The sequence below is a fragment of the Salvelinus fontinalis genome, chromosome 13, assembly GCF_029448725.1.
Source record: "Salvelinus fontinalis isolate EN_2023a chromosome 13, ASM2944872v1, whole genome shotgun sequence".
In the NCBI taxonomy this organism is placed as follows: Eukaryota; Metazoa; Chordata; class Actinopteri; order Salmoniformes; family Salmonidae; genus Salvelinus; species Salvelinus fontinalis.
Window position 1 is genome coordinate 8,338,123 of NC_074677.1, and position 13,984 is coordinate 8,352,106.

Sequence of the window (13,984 nt, forward strand, 5' to 3'; positions counted from 1 at the left end):
AATGTATATCTTGTTGTTGTTTAAACTCGTTCGCAAATATCGTCAGTATTTACTGTGAGCAAGGCTAATCATGTGTCGAGGAAATGTTTGGTCCAGTCGCAATATGGTGCAATATGTGCCCTCTTGATTTAAAGGTTACCTATTGTAACGACCCTGGGTTTATAAGCGCGGACATCGACTCTGCCGCTGGAGCATGCTTTTGCGGCACAGTCGATAGCGCGCCGGACCTCGGGCTAGAAGGTCGAGGGTTCGAGACCCGCTCCCTGTCTGTTTCCTCCCTGCCTGTTTCATTACACTATGTTGGTTTCAGCACTCTGAGATTAGGACAAACTTTTGACATCTTTTCATTTTTTTTGTTGTTGTAATTACTGTTTGGTCCACAAGGAATCACAAAGAAATACACAGTGTGACACAATAAGGCGATGTTGCGTTTTTGAATGTCTTTATGACGCTATCGGCTCGGGGGCAGGAATATTTGTCATGAAAGTCTGGTTTGAGGGACCTTGTCATGTTGAAACCTATTGAAGCCTCTGTATATCCATCACATGGGACAGAAGGCTCGCATTTTAACTAATTTATTTTTTTTTAATTTTTATTTCACCTTTATTTAACCAGGTAGGCTAATGTGAAAACACTCATTTACACACAGATACACATTTATGAATTAATGCCTAACATGTTGTTAAAGGCCGGTATATCCTTTATTTTCATCAGTATGTTGTTTTATTACATTTTATTTATTTTTATTTAACCTTTATTTCACTAGGCAAGTCAGTTAAGGACAAATTCTTATTTACAATGACTGCCTACCAAAAGGCAAAAGACCTCCTGCGGGACGGAGTTGAGATTAATTATTAATTAAAAAAATATTAATAACATACACGTAGGCTACACACACACACACACACACACACACAGCTTTTAAAATTATGAATGTTTTGTCAAACCAAAGTTTGTATTCTAATATGTTCTAATAAAGACCCGATGACGTTGTATAAGGATGTTACACAATCAAGTGCAATTTATCTCCAATAAGCATTGACATTTAGATATACTTACAATCTGCTTTAAATATATATATATATATATATATATATAGTTGTCATGATAAATGTAAGTGAAACGTGTGACAACATGCCATTTGTCTCCCGTACTGATGACAGATCAGCTCCTAGAGAGATATTACAGACTACGGCTACAAGTATTTAGGCAGCCTGTTCTAATGCTTACCCCCCCCCCCTCCCCCCGTTTCCTCCTCCTGCCTTCTCCCCGTTTCCTCCTCCTGCCTTCTCCCCGTTTCCTCCTCCTGCCTTCTCCCCGTTTCCTCCTCCTGCCTTCTCCCCGTTTCCTCCTCCTGCCTTCTCCCCGTTTCCTCCTCCTGCCTTCTCCCTGTTTACTCCTCCTGCCTTCTCCCTGTTTACTCCTCCTGCCTTCTCCTAGTTTCCTCCTCCTGCCTTCTCCCCGTTTCCCCCTCCTGCCTTCTCCCCGTTTCCTCCTCCTGCCTTCTCCCCGTTTCCTCCTCCTGCCTTCTCCCCGTTTCCTCTCCCTGCCTTCTCCCCGTTTCCTCTCCCTGCCTTCTCCCCGTTTCCTCTCCCTGCCTTCTCCCCGTTTCCTCCTCCTGCCTTCTCCCCGTTTCCTCCTCCTGCCTTCTCCCCGTTTCCTCCTCCTGCCTTCTCCCCGTTTCCTCCTCCTGCCTTCTCCCCGTTTCCTCCTCCTGCCTTATCCTTGTTTCCTCCTCCTGCCTTGTTTCCTCCTCCTGCCTTCTCTCCGTTTCCTCCTCCTGCCTTGTTTCCTCCTCCTGCCTTCTCCCCGTTTCCCCCTCCTGCCTTCTCCCCGTTTACTCCTCCTGCCTTCTCCCCGTTTCCCCCTCCTGCCTTCTCCCCGTTTCCCCCTCCTGCCTTCTCCCCGTTTACTCCTCCTGCCTTCTCCCCGTTTACTCCTCCTGCCTTCTCCCCGTTTACTCCTCCTGCCTTCTCCCCGTTTCCTCCTCCTGCCTTCTCCCCGTTTCCTCCTCCTGCCTTCTCCCCGTTTCCTCCTCCTGCCTTCTCCCCGTTTCCTCCTCCTGCCTTCTCCCCGTTTACTCCTCCTGCCTTCTCCCCGTTTACTCCTCCTGCCTTCTCCCCGTTTCTTCCTCCTGCCTTCCTCCTCCTGCCTTCTTCCCGTTTCCTCTTCCTGCCTTCTCCCCGTTTCCTCCTCGTGCCTTCTCCCCGTTTCTTCCTCCTGCCTTCTCCCTGTTTACTCCTCCTGCCTTCTCCCCATTACTCCTCCTGCCTTCTCCCCGTTTCCTCCTCCTGCCTTCTCCCCGTTTCCTCCTCCTGCCTTCTCCCCGTTTCTTCTCCCTGCCTTCTCCCCGTTTCCTCTCCCTGCCTTCTCCCCGTTTCCTCCTCCTGCCTTCTCCCCGTTTCCCCTCCTGCCTTCTCCCCGTTTCCTCTCCCTGCCTTCTCCCCGTTTCCTCCTCCTGCCTTCTCCCCGTTTCCTCCTCCTGCCTTCTCCCCGTTTCCTCCTCCTGCCTTCTCCCCGTTTCCTCCTCCTGCCTTCTCCCCGGTTCCTCCTCCTGCCTTGTTTCCTCCTCCTGCCTTCTCTCCGTTTCCTCCTCCTGCCTTCTCCCCGTTTCCCCCTCCTGCCTTCTCCCCGTTTCCTCCTCCTGCCTTCTCCCCGTTTAGTCCTCCTGCCTTCTCCCCGTTTCCCCCTCCTCCCTTCCCCATGGGCTAGGTCTGTCTTCTGTGCGTGACTCTGGCGGCCCATTCCGTGCCCTCTGCCCTCTGCCCTTTGAACCTCGCGCGCTTTCAGAGGATGCAGCTGGAGAACTGTGCACCACTCAGGAGCCATGACCAATATGACCAATATATATTGTCCTGCTAATAACAGGGTTAATAATATATCTGTGAGAATATCAAATGGGCGTTTTAATAATAATAATAATGACTTTATTTAAAAAAAAAAAAGAACAATATTTTGGAGATTATTTTCGTTTTCAAAATAACGTAAAATGAAGCGAGGGGGAAAAAAGTCCATTCTTGAACATGGGGTGAGACATTGTTACTAATTTGTAAATAAAGCAGTTTTTTTTTTTTTTTTTATGATTTATTTCTGTTTTTGGAGGGCTAGAAACCAAAATCCTACAGTCATCTCATGGGTCTCCCAGTCCAGTCCGGCACAGGTATTGAACCAACATCTGGGAAAACACAGCTTGCAGTGTCTTAGACCGTTGCACCACTCAGGCGCTGAATAACGTGACCGGTCGCGAGTGTCAGTAAGAGCAAAATAAAATAATAAAAAACCGTTTTAGTAAGTAATACTGAAGTCGTGCACAATTATCAGTTTCTATTTAGGTTTACGCCGCCCATTCATTGTCAGTTAGACACACAGTAGGACCCAAAAGCATAATCAGTGCTCTAACTCCCCCTTGTGGTGGTCTGGAGCAATGAAGTGGTGATGCAGGGTACCGTACTAAACCACAAATTACCTCGAAGTCCCGCAGCATAATCACAAAACTTTTTGTGGAGCAACCCACTGTACCACTGTTGTGTCATCGGCTTAATGATGGTGTTGGAGTCACGCTTGGCCATGCTGTACAGGAGGGGGCTGAGCACGCACTCCTGAGGGGCCCCCGTGTTGAGGATCAGTGTGGCAGATGTGTTGTTACCTACCCTTACCACCTAGGGGCGGCCCATCAGGAAGTACAGGATCCAGTTGCAGAGGGAAGTGTTTAGTCCCAGGGTCCTTAGCTCAGTGACGAGCTATGAGGGCACTATGGTGTTGAACGCTGAGCTGTAGTCAATGAACAGCATTCTCACGTAGGTGTTCCTTATGTCCAGGTGGGAAAGGACAGTGTGGAGTGCAAGTGGCAAGTGTGCCAAGACTTTAGTTACATTTTATACATAAATACTTTTCCACCTTCTTCCTAATGTGGTCTACCTTTCCCCTCCCCCTGCCAATATTTCATGTATCCTTATTGATTGGATGATTTGCACTGCATGCTGTCAGCTAGCTTAGCATGGTCTGGGTTGTAGCTACTGATCGCTAGCCTCAAGCAGGTGTCCAGGTGATCCTCTGTTAGAGTGGACCGGTATTTTGGCTTGATGATCTTCATGTCTGAAACTCGCAAAGGTAGTTAAGACCCCCACCCCCACCCATATCTGATGTGCATTTATGTATTGATGTCAATGAGTATTTCCATATCCATGGATTTCAGCATATCTTGACTGCTATTTGGGTATCAAAAAAAACATATTTAATATTTATATTATATACAGTTGAAGTCGGAAGTTTACAAACACCTTAGCCAAATACATTTAAACTCAGTTTTTCACAATTCCTGACACTTAATCCTAGTAAAAATTCTCTGTCTTAGGTCTTTTAGGATCACCATTTTAATTTTAAGAATGTGAAATGTCAGAATAATGGTAGAGAGAATGATTTATTTCAGCTTGTATTACTTTCACAACATTCCCAGTGGGTCAGAAGTTTACATTTTGCCACAACTTTGGAAGTATGCTTGGGGTCATTGTCCATTTGGAAGACCCATTTGCGACCAAGCTTTAACTTCCTGACTGATGTCTTGATGTTGTTCAATATATCCACATAATTTACTTTCCTCATGATGCCATCTATTTTGTGAAGTGCACCAGTCCCTCCTGCAGCAAAGCACCCCCACAACATGATGCTGCCACCCCCTTGCTTCACGGTTGGGATGGTGTTCTTCGGCTTGCAAGCCTCACCCTTTTTCCTCCAAACATAATGATGGTCATTATGGCCAAACAGTTCTATTTTTGTTTCATCAGACCAGAGGACATTTCTCCAAAAAGTACGAACTTTGTCCCCATGTGCAGTTGCAAACTGTAGTCTGGCTTATTTAAGGCGGTTTTGGAGCAGTGGTTTCTTCCTTGCTGAGCAGCCTTTCACGTTATGTCGTAATATGACTCGGTTCAGTGTGGATATCGATACTTTTGTACCCGTTTCCTCCAGCATCTTCACAAGGTCCTTTTGCTGTTGTTTTGGGAATTACTTTTCACACTTTTCTCTCCAAAGTACGTTCATCTCTAGGAGACAGAATGCGTTTCCTTCCTGAGCAGTTTGACGGCTGTCTGGTCCCATGGTGTTTATACTTGCGTACTATTGTTTGTACAGATGAACGTGGTACCGTCAGGTGTTTGGAAATTGCTCCCAAGGATGAACCAGACTTGTGGAGGTCTACATTTTTTTTCTGAGGTCTTGGCTGATTTCTTTTGATTTTCCCATGATGTCAAGCAAAGAGGCACATAGTTTGAAGGTAGGCCTTGAAATATATCAACAGGCACACCTCCAATTGACACATGATGTCAATTAGCCTATCAGAAGCTTCTAAAGCCATCACATAATTTTCTGGAATTTTCCAAGCTGTTTCATGGCACATTCAACTTAGTGTATGTAAACTTCTGACCCACTGGAATTGTGATACAGTGAAATAATCTGTCTGTAAACAGATAGCGATGTCATGCACAAAGTAGATGTCCTAACCGACTTGCCAAAACTATAGTTTGTTAACAAGAACTTTGTGGACTGGTTGTAAAAACGGGTTTTAATGACTCCAACCTAAGTATATGTAAACTTCCGACTTCAACTGTTATAATTCTGTTTAAGAAATAATTAAAGAAATTATAAATTAGCCTCATTTATAAATTCTGTTTAAGAAATAAGGCACAATTAGCAGATCTGTATCATGAATACAGTCACAGGTAAATGGCATTGTTTGGCCGGACTCGATAGTGGAGGTGTGCTTTTTAAATGCTTTTATAAAACTGTTACAAATTAACAATGAATTACATAATTTCATTAAAATGTTATTTTTGATAAGTAAATTCATACAATGTCATTCTTCCATCATTAGTCCGGACTCTAAAAATCAAGTTGTTAGTTCTTTTGGTCATGTTGCTACAGACAGACCCAGTCGTTAATATCATTTTGCATAGTTTCTGGTCGTCTGTTTTTAAATAAGATGCTTACTATGCAGGCTGGATAATGTTCTTGTTACTAGCTAACTTCAGTTTATTAACTCAAGTCAGACATTGACCCTGGAATGACAAACTGCATTTTGTTTTTGTTAGAGCTTTTTTCTTCTTCTATTGGCATCAGACAAAAGTTGTCTAGGCACCATTCTCACTCTACGTATGGTACAGAGATCAAAATTCAAAACAGATTTTTTTTTTCTGAGGTTGAACACAGCGAGGCTTCCACACAGTATACCAAACATCAGGAACACCTTCCTTATATTGAGTTGCACCCCCCCCCCCCACCTTTTGCCCTCAGAACATCCTCAGTTCTGTCACGCCCTGGCCTTAGTATTCTTTGTTTTCTTTATGTTTTTTTAGTTAGGTCTGGGTGTGACATGGGGAATGTATGTGTTTTGTAGTGTCTAGGGGTGTTGTATGTGTATGGGGCAGAGAAGAGTAATGTTGTCTAGTTATGTCTATGGCTGCCTAGATTGGTCCTCAATCAGAGACAGCTGTCATTCATTGTCTCTGATTGGGAGCCATATTTAAGGCAGCCATAGGCAGTAGGCTTTTGTGGGGTGTTGTCTATGTTGAACATTTGTTGCTTGTCTGTGCACTTACGTTATTTAGCTTCACGGTCGTTTGTTGTTTTGTTTAGTTTGTATTCAGTGTTCGTTTCGTGTTTATTCCCTTCTCTCAATAAAAGAGATGTATTTTGCACACGCTGCGCCTTGGTCCTCTCTTTCTCACGAAGACGATCGTGACAAGTTCGTTGGGGCAAGGACTCTACAAGAGTGGGGGGGAACAAGGTCGAATCATGATGACATCAGAGATATTCAGGTCGTAGCTCTAGAAAGAGGCCCAAGTTCCAGACTTGGAATTCTGAGTTGGATGACCGTTCAAAACGTATTTTCCCTTCTGAGCTCGTTTTTTCCCCCCGAATTTCCAGTTTTGAACTCGCAGAAGTATAGATTTCCCAGATGTTTTGATCGCTGCAGAAGTCATGCCCCGATTGACAGCATGGCCAATGTATTCATCCTTGTCTGGCCCATGGTGTTGCATGTAAATGGGAAAAGAGACCCTTAAACCCAGACTTGGACCACACACCCTCTCCACTGAATAGCAGGATAGTGATTGCTTTGAAATGCTTGCAGTTAGTCACTGATTCCTTTACAAACCAGTCATTGTTGAATTTGCAATTTCCGACGTATTGTGTAATGTTTATGCCCCAATGGTCGATGAGCACCGATACGTTTTTATCTATAGTTTCTCTTCATATGACAAGGGTTGAAAAGGATTTGTCAGTAAATTGTTGAATTTATTCATGACGATGACTGCTTGTCCTAGCTTGCTAGCTAAGATTTTTAAACTATGGTATTGACATGGTCCAATCAAATCAGTCCAATCAAAGATACTGTAGATATAACGTGATGTGACATCATTCTATCTGTGACCCAATGAACTTGAGCCTTCTTGGATGGGCACTTCTAATGTAACTCTATGACATCACCCAAGGGGCTTGAATTTCCGAGCTCTCCCCGTGGATTTTGTGGTGACGTAGTGTCCCCGTGAGTGACAGAATACTGAGCCGGGGAAAAAAACCCAATGTCAAAATAAAACATTACAAAAAAGTAAAATTGAATGACACTGAGGGGCAGTGTTTTTACAGCTAATGCTGGTTTGCCTGAGGCTGATGCCGTGCAGGTGTTTGTACACATGCATATACACACACTCTCAAATGCTCATACACGGACACACACACACACACATGTAAAAAGTGCCATACATGCACTCCAACCTATTTAGTTGGCCTTGCTGTTAGGATTTTTGTTTTCCTCGATGTCTATGTTAGTTAATGAAGAGACAAATGATTACGCATATTTTTTTTTGTCATTAAAATTTAACTTTATGGGTCTTGTGACATGAGTTTGAAATTGTAATTCTAGTTGTTTTAATGTTTTATTTATTTATACTTTATGTTTCAGTGACTCCCGAAACAACCAGCAAACCAGGCTGTCGTCTTGTGTTATAGTGGATGTAAATAATCTAGCTAGCCTAGGCATTTACCTCAAATTTAATGTACATTTTGTATGCTTGCCTTGCTGGTATTTGCCATGACATGCAGCTGAAGTAATGTAGCTAGCTAACCATTTTCTTGATTATTGTGTAGTGGAGGATAAAAAATACCTGTATGCTTCTGGATGTGTAGCTAGCTATGTAGCCGATCTGTGCATGGACCCAAACGTTTGGTATAAATATTAGTTCAGAACCTAGTTATGAACCTCAGCTATCATAGCTCTGTCTGTATCCATTTCAAAACAGTCTGAATGGCATTAATGAAGCCTATGGATGGAGTAGAATACAGTTGAACTTTATTGTGCTAAGGATTAGAAGCCATATATACATGAGATCCTCACATTGTAGCCTGTACATTGAATATATTTACTGATCATGTGCTCTACCTTGGCAAATAAAGGTGCGGTTCAGGTATGAATGTCTGTGACATTCTTTTTCAGTCATATCCAATACCAAGAGTATCAAACTCCAGTCTTTGAATGATGCTTTGTCTGCATGTATGTATTACAATTATACACTTCAACAGTGTTTACCAATCCTGGTCCTGGGACATCTATGGTTACACATTGTAACTATGCAATGTGTAGACTTTACAGTGAAATGTTTACTTACAAGCCCTTAACCAACAGTGCAGTTCATGAAGAGTTAAGAAAATATTTACTAAGTAGACAAAAAAATAAAAATTGATGATTAAAAAGTAACAGTAAGAATAACAAGGCTATATACAGGGGGAACCGGTTCCAAGTCAGTGTGCTGGGGTACAGGTTAGTTGACGTATTTTGTACATGTAGTGACTATGCATAGATAAAACAGCAGTTTACAAAAGGGGGGGGGGGGGGTGTAAATTGTCTGGTGGCGATTTTATTAATTGTTCAGCAATCTTATGGTTTGGGGGTAGAAGCTGTTGAGGAGCCTGTTGGTCCTAGACTTGGCGCTCCGGTACCACTTGCTGTGCGGTAGTAGAGAAAACAGCCTATGACTTGGGTGACTGGAGTCTCTTACAATTTTATGGGCTTTCCTCTTACACCGCCTATTATATGGGCCGTTCTCACTCCGTGTAACAGTATAACTTTAGACCGCCCCCTCGCCCCGACACAGGCGCGAACCAGGGACCCTCTGCACACATCAACAACGGTCACCAATCCTGGTCCATCTATGATTACACATTGTAACTATGCAATAGACTAGAAACATGATTTTAACTAGTTTAAGGCTGATTTGTAATTCATATATACATAAATAGAATTTAAAAAAAAAAACAGTACACTACATTTCCTATGCATTATGTAAAATACTCATCAATATGTAATCTGCATTGATCTGATAAACGCAGGATAGGTGTAGTATTTCATCAAATTAGACTTAATTTCAATCAGGGGAGAATGTGAAACGCTTTATTGAAAGAAGTTCATTATCCAGGTGTTATAAATAATTTTATTTAATTTTATTTAATTTTTTATATTTTTTTTATTTTTATTTTTAAAAATAATATTATAAATACAAGTTAAATCTGTACTTCAATCCACATCTGGTGTGCATTATAAAAACAGGAAGAAAGAGGTGGGGAGAGAGGTGTGAGAGTGTAAAAGACAGGAAGTGGTAAGAACAGAGGAGCAGGGAAGACAGCATATGATTAATGAATTACAGTGCTACTTAGCTTAATATTCTCTCAGTTCATCACAGTTACATAATACTGTCTCTAGTGGTGTCTCCTAACCAGCCTTTGGGCTCTGTTGGCCCATATGGTATCTTAAGAGTGGGTGATGGGGCGATGACGGGACTGGGGGTTGGCATCCTCTCTCACGTCAAAACAAAGCTGCAGATGTGACAGATGGAGAGAGAGAGAGCATGTTTAAGCCTTGTCTTGTTTTTATTCTAACACTGTCAGTCATCATCAGGAGGTGAAATGCAAAAAATCATTAACTCTGGGACTACTAGTCATCTGTATTTCAATGTAAAGCATCTCTTTAATAATACTTCCTATTGACCTGACCATGTGACCTCTCACCTCTGATCATGCTGTGCCCTCTATGGAGCCAGTTCAGATGCAGGAGGGGTTCACCGACACAGCTGATAACCGACAAGATTTAGGGAGAAGGGGGAGAGAAGGATGAAGTGAAGGAGAGACTGTTATTGAGAAAATAAGGTAGTTGAAGAGACACTGTTCAACAGGAATCTGTGTGTGGCCTCACCTGGTGTCCACACTATGTGGCTGCAGACACACGAGGACAAACAATATAGCGTAGTTATATAAATAAAGAAGTTTTCTCTTGCCTATTCTGTTGAAGGTCAAAGGAGCCACAGTTATACATCTGAACTTGCTTACTGCACAACACAATCCATCAAACATATTGATAAATGAATGTGTGGGTTATAAGGTGTCTAATTGTTTTAAATATGGGTGACTTAAAATAGCCTGTTGTTTTTGTACAGACATCACACCCTTAAACAACACCCTCATCTGAGAAGTAGTAATCAAAGGGAGAGAAACTGGGAATTAAATAACTGCAGTTGACATTAGCTAAGTAAATGGAAGAATACTCTTAGAAAGAGGAGGAAGGAAAGCACTACTAAGGTACACAATAGTACATTTAGGTAGACAGAAGGGGCTTTTTGGTAAAAGAGGTAAATTGTTCATCAAAAAGGAGGACCAAGGCACTCTTCATATAATGAATTAAAATTCCTTTATTTGTATGGCATGTTCAATAGAAACAAAGTTTTTTAAAAATGTGTAGTGTTTTGGCTGCTGCCATGTTTCTATTGAACATGCCATACAAATAAAGGCATTTTAAATCATTATATGAAGAGTACCTGGGAAGAATACTCTTAGTGCAGTGTGGATGGCTCTTAAAAGAGCCTTTGGTTGTGCATAGTGTAGTCTATGGTGTTGCCAGGGAACAGCACCCTCTTAAAAGAGCCTTTGGTTGTGCATAGTGTAGTCTATGGTGTTTCCAGGGAACAGCACCCTCTTAAAAGAGCCTTTGGTTGTTGTAACGACTCCTACCGAAGGTGGCTCCCCTTCCTGTTCGGGCGGCGGTCGTCGTCACCGGCCTACTAGCTGCTACTGACTTTTCCTCCCCCTCCTTTTTTTTGTTTAGTGGTTACACCTGTTTGTGGTTAGGGTGATTAGTGGGGCTTTATTACCCAGCAGCCCGGCCTGCTGGGTGTGCGGGTTTGTTTTGTGTACAGGTTGTACATGCTTGTGTGTCACGGTTCATGTACGTTGTCTCATGGTATTTCGTGTTCTCCTTTAGGTGGTGGAGCATTCATTGTAGAGTGACGTCGTATTCCTCCCCCTCCTTTTTTTTGTTTAGTGGTTACACCTGGTTGTGGAATTAAATTAGAACGCTACTCTGAACTCTCTGTCTCCTGCGTCTGACTCCTTCCTCCACTACACCCCGGGTATTACAGTTGTGCATAGTGTAGTCTATGGTGTTGCCAGGGAACAGCACCCTCTTAAAAGAGCCTTTGGTTGTGCATAGTGTAGTCTATGGTGTTGCCAGGGAACAGCATCCTCTGAAAAGAGCCTTTGGTTGTGCATAGTGTAGTCTATGGTGTTGCCAGGGAACAGCACCCTCTGAAAAGAGCCTTTGGTTGTGCATAGTGTAGTCTATGGTGTTGCCAGGGAACAGCACCCTCTTCGAAGAGAGGTGAGGTGGTGAAGATCTCCCACACATGGATTGCCTCTCTTGCTGCGTTGTTGGACCCCCATCCTTGAAACATCTTGACACCGTATTGACGCAATAGTAGCCTTGGTGTGCAGGCCTTCAATGGTGGCAGGGTGGGCACATCCATTGTAAGGCAGGATTATCTCTGTGTTGATGGTAGATGGTGATGATACACCCGGCACAGGTGGTGTGGTATCAACTGGAGCATGTGGAGCACTCCCTCTGTGAAAGTACATGTCAATTAGGCCATTGATTCCATGATATGATGTCACATTTTAAAGGATTGCTCAGCAGTCCACGATTTTGGGTGTTGTTTAACTAACCACTGCCATTCAATTCTAGGTGAAATCATTGACCGACAAATCCATGCAAGAGATGATTTGGCCATAAATGTGGCAAAGAGGGGAGATTGACAGTTTGGTGACGAAATGGCAATTAGCATTTGTTTGGCAGTGGCTAGTTAAACCTGAATATTAATCACTACCTGTTATAAATGTAAAGAAACAGATTAAACAAATTAAATTACTAATCCACCCCTTTTTAAGGTTATAGACATAGAATTACTTCAAAAGTCAACAGCTCTCAGACCACAGCAAATGGCCTAGACTCCGACCATTGTTCATAGAGCAACGGACATGTTTGGGCCCCGTTCAAACATCGAAAGATTAAAGTTCTTATGGAATTGTCACGTCAACTGTGTGACATGGAGTTGGCATGCAAACTGACAGGCACTCGGGTTTGCTTTTGCCTGTGTGAAATAATTATCACCCAGCCCCCCTCCCCTAATCTGTTGCATAGAAACGGTAATAGAGTTTCCTGTCAAGTTCTGAAAGAAAAGAATAAGCATGTCAGCTATATCACATAATGCCTTAAGATGATATACTATATACAGTTCCTGCCAAATATATGGTCACCCTTACAATATTCTTGAATAATCCCCCCCCAAAATGTTTTAGGTGTGTTTTGAGAAGTTCTGTCGGTCTTTGTGTCTCTTTCAACAGTGGGGTCTTTCTATATTTACCAACAACCAAATGAATCATTCAAAGAAAATTACAACTTCCCTACAATCAAACATGGGGGGAGGTTATGTTAGGTTATAAGGCTACTTAGGATTTCTAATGTAGTCGGTCAGCTACTTTGACCTCCATGTAGGCTGAAACTACAGCAAAACGTTGCCAACCTCAAACGTGGCAAGTTAAACGATAGTGCCATCAAAACACTTATCAATAGTCTATATAAAAGTAGGGGCCCGATGTAGCAACACTAAATGAGATACACCAAGATGACTTGGGCTGCGGCACCTTATATTCCATCACACGGTAATGACACACACGTGGCAAGTTAAACGATAGTGCCATCAAAACACTTAGCAATAGTCTATATAAAGATTTCTAATGTAGTCGGGAGAGAGAGAGCATGTTTAAGCCTTGTCTTGTTTTATTCTAACACTGTCAGTCATCATCAGGAGGTGAAATGCAAAAAATCATTAACTCTGGGACTACTAGTTATCTGTATTTCAATGTAAAGCATCTCTTTAATAATACTTCCTATTGACCTGACCATGTGACCTCTCACCTCTGATCATGCTGTGCCCTCTATGGAGCCAGTTCAGATACGGGAGGGGTTCACCGACACAGCTGATATAACCTAGAGGATTTATTACACCTAGAGGTGCATATTGTTGCAAAGCCGATTTAACTAGTCTGTTTAATATTGATACTAGGGGTGTGAACGTTTGATACCAGGGTTAAACGTTCACACCACTATTATCAATATTAGCAGGCTAGTTAATAGGTTTTGTAACAATATGCAAAAGGTGAAAGTCTCATTTTTTTTTATTGTTAGATTTATTACGTGTCTGCACATCAAATACATTCAAATACACAGATACGATGATATTTTCATACACTAATCTAAGTTATAGTACTTTTTCATATGACTTTTCTTTTTTTTTCCCAGGACGTGAACATTTTCTACTTTCTTTAGTAATGGCGGGGGGAATCTGCTGGTAAGGACGTCTCAGGAGCTGCAGCCAAAATGTGGGATCTTTTTTGAGTTTTATATTATTGTCTTTAAAAAAAAAAAATGTTTTTTTTTAAGCATCATTGTTGTTATTGATTTTATATAATTGTATATTCTCCTCTCAACTAAGGTTCGTCTTCTCGTACTGTGCATCCGTGTATCTCAAGTAAGAAAACACTGTCTCATGCTGGTTGAAAGCTGTACTGTACGGTGTGGCTAAGGCTGGGTTAAAGGGGACACTGGCTT

The 13,984-nt window shown here is 42.4% G+C and overlaps 1 protein-coding gene across 1 annotated transcript in view; it reads left to right on the forward strand.

Annotated features, from left to right (window-relative positions):
* Positions 1–13,984, forward strand: part of LOC129868033 (globoside alpha-1,3-N-acetylgalactosaminyltransferase 1-like) — a 30,549-nt gene that overhangs the window by 6,177 nt on the left and 10,388 nt on the right. Inside the window, exons 2-3 of the mRNA XM_055941605.1 lie at positions 13,676–13,724; positions 13,869–13,904. Of these exons, the coding sequence (XP_055797580.1) occupies positions 13,676–13,724; positions 13,869–13,904 (85 nt within the window). The remainder of the gene's footprint in view (positions 1–13,675; positions 13,725–13,868; positions 13,905–13,984) is intronic.